At 40.9% G+C, this 12,220-nt stretch overlaps 1 protein-coding gene across 1 annotated transcript in view; it reads right to left on the bottom strand.

Annotated features, from left to right (window-relative positions):
* LOC139761217 (uncharacterized) overlaps positions 1 to 6,951 on the bottom strand; it is a 27,667-nt gene extending 20,716 nt beyond the window's left edge. Inside the window, exons 1-2 of the mRNA XM_071685258.1 lie at positions 5,746 to 6,951; positions 640 to 754 (exon numbers count right to left, since the gene is read on the bottom strand). Coding sequence (XP_071541359.1) covers positions 640 to 754; positions 5,746 to 6,951 — 1,321 coding nt within the window. The remainder of the gene's footprint in view (positions 1 to 639; positions 755 to 5,745) is intronic.
* Between the last annotated feature and the right edge of the window lie 5,269 nt (positions 6,952 to 12,220).

Here is a 12,220-nt window from a genome sequence, read left to right as displayed (position 1 = left end):
TCGAGGGAGGTGTGGAGACCTGAGGGTCGAGGGAGGTGTTGAGACCTGAGGGTCGAGGGAGGTGTGGAGACCTGAGGGTCGAGGGAGGTGTTGAGACCTGAGGGTCGAGGGAGGTGTTGCGACCTGAGGGTCGAGGGAGGTGTGGAGACCTGATGGTCGAGGGAGGTGTTGAGACCTGAGGGTCGAGGGAGGTGTTGCGACCTGAGGGTCGAGGGAGGTGTGGAGACCTGAGGGTCGAGGGAGGTGTGGAGACCTGAGGGTCGAGGGAGGTGTTGCGACCTGAGGGTCGAGGGAGGTGTGGAGACCTGATGGTCGAGGGAGGTGTGGAGACCTGATGGTCGAGGGAGGTGTGGAGACCTGAGGGTCGAGGGAGGTGTTGCGACCTGAGGGTCGAGGGAGGTGTTGAGACCTGAGGGTCGAGGGAGGTGTTGAGACCTGAGGGTCGAGGGAGGTGTGGAGACCTGATGGTCGAGGGAGGTGTTGCGACCTGAGGGTCGAGGGAGGTGTGGAGACCTGATGGTCGAGGGAGGTGTGGAGACCTGAGGGTCGAGGGAGGTGTTGCGACCTGAGGGTCGAGGGAGGTGTTGAGACCTGAGGGTCGAGGGAGGTGTTGAGACCTGAGGGTTGGCAGAGACTTACCCTGCATGTAAGGGATCAGGCGGCACATAAGGGCCCCGAAGACGAAGTCCTGCAGCAGGGAACCCACCAGGGTAAAAGGCATACAAAATACTCCAAGCAGAAGATCAGACACGGCCTGCAGGAGGAGGAGGGAGAGAGAGGGATTATTACACGAAATTGCACTTGGGAACTTTTCGTGTTTCATTTTCCCCATGGACTCATAGGAATATATATATATATATATATATATATATATATATATATATATATATATATATATATATATATATAAATATATATATTTTTTTTTTTTTGCCGCTGTCTCCCGCGTTTGCGAGGTAGCGCAAGGAAACAGACGAAAGAAATGGCCCAACCCACCCCCATACACATGTATATACATACGCCCACACACGCAATATACATACCTACACAGCTTTCCATGGTTTACCCCAGACGCTTCACATGCCTTGATTCAATCCACTGACAGCACGTCAACCCCGGTATACCACATCGCTCCAATTTACTCTATTCCTTGCCCTCCTTTCACCCTCCTGCATGTTCAGGCCCCGATCACACAAAATCTTTTTCACTCCATCTTTCCACCTCCAATTTGGTCTCCCTCTTCTCCTCGTTCCCTCCACCTCCGACACATATATCCTCTTGGTCAATCTTTCCTCACTCATTCTCTCCATGTGCCCAAACCATTTCAAAACACCCTCTTCTGCTCTCTCAACCACGCTCTTTTTATTTCCACACATCTCTCTTACCCTTACGTTACTTACTCGATCAAACCACCTCACACCACACATTGACCTCAAACATCTCATTTCCAGCACATCCACCCTCCTGCGCACAACTCTATCCATAGCCCACGCCTCGCAACCATACAACATTGTTGGAACCACTATTCCTTCAAACATACCCATTTTTGCTTTCCGAGATAATGTTCTCGACTTCCACACATTCTTCAAGGCTCCCAGGATTTTCGCCCCCTCCCCCACCCTATGATCCACTTCCGCTTCCATGGTTCCATCCGCTGCCAGATCCACTCCCAGATATCTAAGACACTTTACTTCCTCCAGTTTTTCTCCATTCAAACTTACCTCCCAATTGACTTGACCCTCAACCCTACTGTACCTAATAACCTTGCTCTTATTCACATTTACTCTTAACTTTCTTCTTCTTTCACACACTTTACCAAACTCAGTCACCAGCTTCTGCAGTTTCTCACATGAATCAGCCACCAGCGCTGTATCATCAGCGAACAACAACTGACTCACTTCCCAAGCTCTCTCATCCCCAACAGACTTCATACTTGCCCCTCTTTCCAAAACTCTTGCATTCACCTCCCTAACAACCCCATCCATAAACAAATTAAACAACCATGGAGACATCACACTCCCCTGCTGCAAACCTACATTCACTGAGAACCAATCACTTTCCTCTCTTCCTACACGTACACATGCCTTACATCCTCGATAAAAGCTTTTCACTGCTTCTGACAACTTGCCTCCCACACCATATATTCTTAATACCTTCCACAGAGCATCTCTATCAACTCTATCATATTCCTTCTCCAGATCCATAAATGCTACATACAAATCCATTTGCTTTTCTAAGTATTTCTCACATACATTCTTCAAAGCAAACACCTGATCCACACATCCTCTACCACATCTGAAACCACACTGCTCTTCCCCAATCTGATGCTCTGTACATGCCTTCACCCTCTCAATCAATACCCTCCCATATAATTTACCAGGAATGCTCAACAAACTTATACCTCTGAAATTTGAGCACTCACTCTTATCCCCTTTGCCTTTGTACAATGGCACTATGCACGCATTCCGCCAATCCTCAGGCACCTTACCATGAGTCATACATACATTAAATAACCTTACCAACCAGTCAATAATACAGTCACCCCCTTTTTTAATAAATTCCACTGCTATACCATCCAAACCTGCTGCCTTGCCGGCTTTCATCTTCCGCAAGATATATGTATATATATATATATATATATATATATATATATATATATATATATATATATATATATATATATATATATATATATATATATATATATTTGGTAAACAGAGAAGAGGTAGTAAAAGCTTTGCGGAAGATGAAAGCCGGCAAGGCAGCAGGTTTGGATGGTATTGCAGTGGAATTTATTAAAAAAGGGGGTGACTGTATTGTTGACTGGTTGGTAAGGTTATTTAATGAATGTATGACTCACGGTGAGGTGCCTGAGGATTGGCGGAATGCGTGCATAGTGCCATTGTACAAAGGCAAAGGGGATAAGAGTGAGTGCTCAAATTACAGAGGTATAAGTTTGTTGAGTATTCCTGGTAGATTATATGGGAGGGTATTGATTGAGAGGGTGAAGGCATGTACAGAGCATCAGATTGGGGAAGAGCAGTGTGGTTTTCAGTAGTGGTAGAGGATGTGTGGATCAGGTGTTTGCTTTGAAGAATGTATGTGAGAAATACTTAGAAAAGCAAATGGATTTGTATGTAGCATTTATGGATTTGGAGAAGGCATATGATAGAGTTGATAGAGATGCTCTGTGGAAGGTATTAAGAATATATGGTGTGGGAGGCAAGTTGTTAGAAGCAGTGAAAAGATTTTATCGAGGATGTAAGGCATGTGTACGTGTAGGAAGAGAGGAAAGTGATTGGTTCTCAGTGAATGTAGGTTTGCGGCAGGGGTGTGTGATGTCTCCATGGTTGTTTAATTTGTTTATGGATGGGGTTGTTAGGGAGGTGAATGCAAGAGTTTTGGAAAGAGGGGCAAGTATGAAGTCTGTTGGGCATGAGAGAGCTTGGGAAGTGAGTCAGTTGTTGTTCGCTGATGATACAGCGCTGGTGGCTGATTCATGTGAGAAACTGCAGAAGCTGGTGACTGAGTTTGGTAAAGTGTGTGAAAGAAGAAAGTTAAGAGTAAATGTGAATAAGAGCAAGGTTATTAGGTACAGTAGGGTTGAGGGTCAAGTCAATTGGGAGGTGAGTTTGAATGGAGAAAAACTGGAGGAAGTGAAGTGTTTTAGATATCTGGGAGTGGATCTGGCAGCGGATGGAACCATGGAAGCGGAAGTGGATCATAGGGTGGGGGAGGGGGCGAAAATTCTGGGAGCCTTGAAGAATGTTTGGAAGTCGAGAACATTATCTCGGAAAGCAAAAATGGGTATGTTTGAAGGAATAGTGGTTCCAACAATGTTGTATGGTTGCGAGGCGTGGGCTATGGATAGAGTTGTGCGCAGGAGGATGGATGTGCTGGAAATGAGATGTTTGAGGACAATGTGTGGTGTGAGGTGGTTTGATCGAGTAAGTAACGTAAGGGTAAGAGAGATGTGTGGAAATAAAAAGAGCGTGGTTGAGAGAGCAGAAGAGGGTGTTTTGAAATGGTTTGGGCACATGGAGAGAATGAGTGAGGAAAGATTGACCAAGAGGATATATGTGTCGGAGGTGGAGGGAACGAGGAGAAGAGGGAGACCAAATTGGAGGTGGAAAGATGGAGTGAAAAAGATTTTGTGTGATCGGGGCCTGAACATGCAGGAGGGTGAAAGGAGGGCAAGGAATAGAGTGAATTGGAGCGATGTGGTATACCGGGGTTGACGTGCTGTCAGTGGATTGAATCAAGGCATGTGAAGCGTCTGGGGTAAACCATGGAAAGCTGTGTAGGTATGTATATTTGCATGTTTGGACGTATGTATATACATGTGTATGGGGGTGTGTTGGGCCATTTCTTTCGTCTGTTTCCTTGCGCTACCTCGCAAACGCGGGAGACAGCGACAAAGCAAAAAAAAAAAAAAAATATATATATATATATATATATATATATATATATATATATATATATATATATATATATATATATATATATATATATAAGGGAAAAGCTTTATTGCAAATATTTTCCTCTATAGCACTTATAGCAAGAACTGATTACTTCATTTCCCTAATCCATCGTAAAAGACGACCTTAAAACTGTGGAAGTTCCCCATGAAATTAGTATGTTTTTCAATATTATTATACTAAGTTGCTGTTTCCCGCGTTTGCGAGGTAGCGCAAGGGAACAGACGAGGAATGGTCCAACCACACATACACTCACGCATATAAACACACACACACACACACACACACACACACACACACACACACACACACACACACACACATATATATATATATATATATATATATATATATATATATATATATATATATATATATATATATATATATATATATATATATATATACACAGGCGCATACATATATACGCATGTACATATTCATACTTGCTTCCTTCATCCATTCCCGTCGCCACCCCGCTACATATGAAATGGCATCCCTGTCCTCCAGCGAGGCAGCTCCAGGAAAAGACAACAAAGGCCACATTCGTTCACACTCAGTCTCTCGCTGTCATGTATAATATGTATGACATACATTACCGTGATGCAGGGCAAGCGAGGAGGCAGAAGATGGAAGGATAAAGTTGAAAGATCTTTTGAATTAACGAGGCCTGAATATGAAGGAGGGTGTGAAGCATGCATGGGATAGAAAGAAATGGAACGATGTGGTATATAGGGGGCGACGTGCTGTCAGTCGTCTGAACCAGGGCATGTGAAACGGTCAAGGGGGAACTATGGAAAGGTCTTTAAGTCTTTGTTGTGGATCAGACACTCCGGCGAGTGGACTTCGCCTGTATGTGGTTACGTGCAGTGCAGATCGTGTCAAAACCAGCGCTCACCATCCACAGCCGTGCCCTGCCGACTATTATATTCCCACGGTGTCCACTGACCGCTTCAAATGTCTCTCAGCAGCAACTCGCCAAATTGGGATGAAGTGACTCTGTATTGATGAATGGCCAGAACGAGGGTGCAGAGAGAGAGAGAGAGAGAGAGAGAGAGAGAGAGAGAGAGAGAGAGAGAGAGAGAGAGAGAGAGAGAGAGAGAGAGAGAGTGTAATCAAAGCGAAAGAGAGGTATTTGGACAACTTCGTTGGTCACAGGTATAACATTCCAAGCCAATCTTTACGATGGACATATCATCCAGAAATGACGCAACAGCACCTGGCCTCACCCACGCCAACGTGAACTTCAGAATAACGTGAGACTTACAAGATTGAGGAGGAAGACGTTGGTGACCGTGCGGAGGTTCCGGTGGTGGAGAAGCGTCACCACCACCAACACATTCCCCACCACTCCAACAAGGAAGATGAGTGAGTAACCCGCGATCCTGGCCCACTCGGTCGCCAACAGAGGCACTCCTGAAGGCAGTCCAAACCCCGTTTTCCGACCACAGCCCAAGACGGGTTCCTCCGAGGAGGATGTGTTGGCCTGAGCAAGACATGGAGAGAACGAAAGGTTACGACGTCTTGTATCCTCCTCTGGAAGAAGAGACGATGCATTTTCCAGGTTCCAGGGGTTTTCCAAAAGGTCTGGAAGAAGAGACGATGCATTTTCCAGGTTCCAGGGGTTTTCCAGAAGGTCAGGAAGAAGAGACGATGCATTTTCCAGGTTCCAGGGGTTTTCCAAAAGGTCTGGAAGAAGAGACGATGCATTTTCCAGGTTCCAGGGGTTTTCCAAAAGGTCTGGAAGAAGAGACGATGCATTTTCCAGGTTCCAGGGGTTTTCCAAAAGGTCTGGAAGAAGAGACGATGCATTTTCCAGGTTCCAGGAAGAGTTCTCTAGAAGGCCCGAAACAAGAAACGATTCATTTTCAGGGTTCCATGTGTTTATCAAAAAGACTGGAAGAGACGATGTATTTTTCAGGTTCCACGAGTTCTTGAAAAAGTCTGGAACAAGAGACGACGCATTTTCTAGGGTCCAGGAGTTCCTCAAAAGGTCTGGAAGAAGCAACGATGCATTTTCTAGGTTCCAGGAGTTCTTCAGAAGGTTTGGAAGTGACGATGCATTTTCCAGGTTCCAGGAGTTCCTCAGAAGGTCTGGAAGAAGAGACGATGCATTTTCTAGATTCCTGGAATTCTTCGGAAGGTTCGGAGGAACAGACGATGGATTTTCAAGATTCCAGGAGTTTATTAGAATGCCTGGAGCAAGAGACGAAGAATGTTCAAGATTCCAGAAGCTTTTCAGGCCTGGAACATGTGACGTTGCACTTTCAAGTTTCCAGGAGCTTTCCAAATCTACATCGCTGCTGTTGCATTGATTCCCACAGCCTTGTGGATGTTGATGGAAAGATGTGTTATCTTGATGGAAAGAGGTGTCTTCTTGGCAGATGTTCAGATGCGTTGCTTCTGAACAGTTGACGTTCCAGCTCGTTGAAGGAGAGGTGTCGGTGTTGGCAAGCTTAGGAATCTTTGACATGTTAGAGTTTTGTTTTGTCAGCGTCGTAGAAGGGTTAGGGAGAAATGTAAAATGACCCCTGGTCGAGTGATCGTGGGGTGGGTCTCCCGAGGGACTGGTACATCGGTCAGGCTGCTGGACACATAATAGCTTCTTCCAGGTCGTCTTCCACGGCTGGGAGTAGGTCCTTCGGAAGGTTTGTGAGGGAAGTTGGGGCTGAGGGTGTGTACGGCCTACAACCTCTAGGTCGCTCCGGGTGGATTTCCAGAGAGATGGTCTGGCTCCTGATGGAAAAGTGGCGTTGTTTGGTTCCCTTGTAAAGTGAGGCGTTGCTAACGTTGAGATGAACCACTGTGACGATACAAGGGAGGGACGAGGGATGAGACCTAATGTCCCTTCCAAACTGGGTTCAATGGGTGACTTTGAGATAAAGGATCTAGTAGAAGAAGAAGAAGAAGGGAAAGAAGTAGAAGGGAGAGAAGTAGAAGAAGAAGATGAAGAAGAAGAAGAAGAAGAAGAGGAAGAAGAAGAAGAAGAAGAAGAAGAAGAAGAAGAAGAAGAAGAAGAAGAAGAAGAAGAAGAAGAAGGGGAAGAAGTAGAAGAAGAAGAAGAAGAAGAAGAAGAAGAAGAAGAAGAAGAAGAAGAAGAAGAAGAAGAAGAGGAAGAAGAAGGAGAAGAAAAAGAAGAAAGTACAGGATAATAAGGAGGTTTAAAAGACACAAAGCGTTGCAAAGACGATGATATAAGATGCGTTGGAGGCAGCGTCGCAGGAGGGGCGTATGATAAGGACCTTTTCAACACAACGTGAGTTGCAGGTGTTACTGTTGTGGATCGTAAGTGTTGCGTTGGCGCCTTCATCAGATCAATAACTGTGTCTTTGGGTTCTAGATCTAACCAAACCATCTTGAAAACACATAACATAATACATATCATCATACTCCAATTCCCACACATTGTTCAGCCTTTTATCAAATCTCTCTCTCGCTTATATCACACCGAATATCATTTTCTTATTCATATCACTACTTATATATCTATAAGGGAACACTTCAGACTCTCTCCGTCCCCATTCTATGAGGTTTTCTGCCATACTTTACAGTAAACTCTTCTTACTGTATTCTTGCGTCCTGACACTGTTTGGAATTTTGCAAAAAATAGATTTAATTCAGAAGAGGTTTAAAAGGGTTTCCGGGTACAAGTATTCTCGGTTCAAGCACTGCTCGTGAACACAACAGGAAATACATTTTTCTTTTTCAGTGTTTGATATATCATCCTCAGTTGTCTTCAGTGGTATAGCGTGTTTCATCTATGCTTATATGCTCTCCTTGTTTGACACAATACCTATGTTTAGCTGTTTTAACTGTTTGGCACAATATGTTCTGCTGTTTTAACTGTTTGGCACAATATGTTCTGCTATTTCAACTGTTTGGCATAATAGGTTTTGCTGTTTTTAACTGTTTGGCTCAATATGTGCTGCCTTTTCCTTGTTTGTCACAATATGTTCTGCTATTTTAACTGTTTGGTACAATATGTTTTGCTATATCAAATCTTTCGCTCAATATGTTCTGCTGTTTTTAATTGTTTGGCACCATATGTTCTGCTGTTTTTAATTGTTTGGCACAATATGTTCTGCTGTTTCTAATTGTTTGGCACAATATGTTCTGCTGTTTCTAATTGTTTGGCACAATATGTTCTGCTGCTTTTAATTGTTTGGTACGATATGTTCTACTGTTTTTAACTGTTAGTCACAATATGTTTTGCTGTTTCTAAATGTTTGGCACAATATGTTCTACTCTTTTTAATTGTTTGGCACAATATGTTCTGCTGTTTTTAATTATTTGGCACAATACGTTCTGCTGTTCTTAGCTGTTTGTCACAATATGTTTTCCTGTTTCTAATTGTTTGGCACAATATGTTCTGCTGTTTTTAATTGTTTAGCACAATATGTTCTGCTGTTTTTAACTGTTTGGCACAATATGTTCTACTGTTTTTAACTGTTTGCCACAATATGTTCTACTCTTTTTAACTGTTTGGTACAATATTTTCTGCAGTTTTTAAATGTTTGGCACAATATGTTCTACTCTTTTTAACTGTTTGGTACAATATGTTCTGCTGTTTAAACTGTTTGGCACATATGTTCAGCTATTCTAATTGTTTGGCACAATATGTTCTGCTGTTTTTAATTGTTTGGCACAATGTGTTCTGCTGCTTTTAAATGTTTGGCACAATATGTTCTACTGTTTTTAAATGTTTGCCACAATATGTTCTACTCTTTTTAAATGTTTGGCACAATATGTTCTGCTGTTTAAACTGTTTGGCACAATATGTTCAGCTATTCTAATTGTTTGGCACAATATGTTCTGCTGTTTTTAATTGTTTGGCACAATGTGTTCTGCTGCTTTTAATTGTAGGTCACAATATGTTCTGCTGTTTCTAATTGTTTGGCACAATATGTTCTGCTGTTTTTAATTGTTTAGCACAATATGTTCTGCTGTTTTTAAGTGTTTGGCACAATGTGTTCTGCTGCTTTTAATTGTTTGTCACAATATGTTCTACTGTTTTTAACTGTTTGCCACAATATGATCTACTCTTTTTAACTGTTTGGCACAATATTTTCTGCTGTTTTTAAATGTTTGGCACAATATGTTCTACTCTTTTTAACTGTTTGGCACAATATGTTCTACTCTTTTTAACTGTTTGGTACAATATGTTCTACTCTTTTTAACTGTTTGGTACAATATTTTCTGCTGTTTTTAAATGTTTGGCACAATATGTTCTACTCTTTTTAACTGTTTGGTACAATATGTTCTACTCTTTTTAACTGTTTGGTACAATATTTTCTGCTGTTTTTAAATGTTTGCCACAATATGTTCTACTCTTTTTAACTGTTTGTCACAATATGTTCTACTCTTTTTAACTGTTTGTCACAATATGTTCTACTCTTTTTAACTGTTTGCCACAATATGTTCTATTCTTTTTAACTGTTTGGCACAATATTTTCTGCTGTTTTTAAATGTTTGGCACAATATGTTCTACTCTTTTTAACTGTTTGGCACAATATGTTCTACTGTTTTTAAATGTTTGGCACAATATGTTCTACTCTTTTTAACTGTTTGGCACAATATGTTCTGCTGTTTAAACTGTTTGGCACATATGTTCAGCTATTCTAATTGTTTGGCACAATATGTTCTGCTGTTTTTAATTGTTTGGCACAATATGTTCTGCTGTTTTTAATTGTTTGTCACAATATGTTCTGCTGTTCTTAGCTGTTTGGCACAATATGTTCTGTTATTTTTCACTATTCACTATTTCTAAAATATCTTTCGGCCAAAGATAACTTGAGCACGTTAAATTCGTTGGAAAGTTATCAACGTGATAACTGATCATATAAGATAACCCTTCTGTGTCATATGTTGCTGTAAACACCTGTTTCACTTGTAGGTTTTTGGTTCGACTAGATCACAAAGATGGCAAATCCGACGCACCAGACACTACAGATCTCTTCATATCTGTAGAGAATAAAATAGAATTATCATTATATTGCCTCATATTGCTACAAGGGATTTCCTTGTGGTTATATACGCACATGAACACCCTCATCCTTACAAGTACACATACACACGTATAGTCATATACACATACATGCGCGCCTGGACGTACACACTCTCTTACTTACCCAAAATACAGCAAGACAAATATACCGTCACATAGATAAGACATATTAGTAACTTAGTGAAACCAATTTGTATGAAATTCAAAGTAGTACGTACTTACGATCATGACTTTATTGTGTCCCAGAAACTGTCTTTAATCAATTGAGTTTTACTGAACACCTATGTCTACAAAAAGTCTAACTGAATAACACTATCTAAATCAAAATGAAACTGGCTCAGTGTACGGCTTTTCAACCAAACTAAGTCAAATCATTTGGCTTTAAAACCACCAGACTATCATATGCCACAGTTGTTAATCAAAGTAATTACTGCCAGGTTACAACAAGCAGCGGAATAACCAGAACACTTTCCTCAGGTGTTTTAAGATAATTTTATGACTCTGCCTCGACTTAATGCAAATATGATCCTATACAATAAATGATTTTTTAAAATAATCTTATTATAATATTGTGATGATATTGCGGGACAGTATAACAATAATATAACATAGTATAATATAATAACATATCATATGATGATCATAACAGACTAGGATGATTTTACTCAAAACTTAATGTCTTAATCAAAAAATTATTATATTCGTAATGAATCTTGAAATATAACCTTTATGACTACGTTTTAATTTGTTGAAATCCTTTAACTCTACTGGATATACATTCAACTTTAACCTTACATCTTTAATACTATAAGACGCCAAAAAAGAAAGTAAATTAGATGCGTTTCTCTTTTTTTTTTTGAAGTAGCTCTCGTTTTTCTCTTGGGGAGCAACGTATTTAAATGATTCCATGATTCTACTGTCTTAAAGCCATTTCCTTTCCAGTTCGAGCCACCAACTGATGGCTTTATAACTAAGAGAGGAACAATAAATGTTTTGAACTCACCAAACAAAGTTATCATAGGAGAATAAGCAAACACATTCTGTTATCTCGTATTTTTCAATCTCCTGTTTCTTAATTATCATTTCTCATTCATTATCTAATTTCCTCATCACAACCATAATATATTGTTTTCTTTCTTAGTATTTTTGTGAGCACACTTAATGGAGAACATGGGTTAACAGGTAGTTACAATTTAATGTGTTGAAGGCTTGGGTAATTCCCAAAACTCGCGTGTCTACGAATGTTAAGCCCAGAAGAACGTTGTGGAGCGCCGAGTTCCTCACTGACTGGCGTCTCAGACATGACTGAAGCCGATCGTCAGTTCAGCTTGGGCGGAGCCTAGCGTCGCGGTTGGGCGGGGCCTAGCACTAAGGTGGACGGGACAGAGAGAGCTGTGATGTCGTTAGGTAGTTAAGTTGTTAGTAGCTGAACTAGAGGATTATAGTAGAGGTGATGAAGCGTATTTTGAATTCACTGACTGTTCATTTAGATCGTTATTAAGGATTTGTTGATTATGTAAGTGAAAGATCATGGTATATATATATATATATATATATATATATATATATATATATATATATATATATATATATATATATATATATATATATATATATTCATTTTATTTCATTTTGCTTTGTCACTGTCTCCCGCGTTAGCGAGGTAGCGCAAGGAAACAGACGAAAGAATGGTCCAACCTACCCACATACACATGTATATACATACGCTTCCGCTTCT

Source organism: Panulirus ornatus, chromosome 39, assembly GCF_036320965.1.
Source record: "Panulirus ornatus isolate Po-2019 chromosome 39, ASM3632096v1, whole genome shotgun sequence".
Lineage (NCBI taxonomy): Eukaryota > Metazoa > Arthropoda > Malacostraca > Decapoda > Palinuridae > Panulirus > Panulirus ornatus.
Note: the sequence above shows the minus strand (reverse complement) of the source record. Positions and strands in the feature narration are given on the sequence as shown.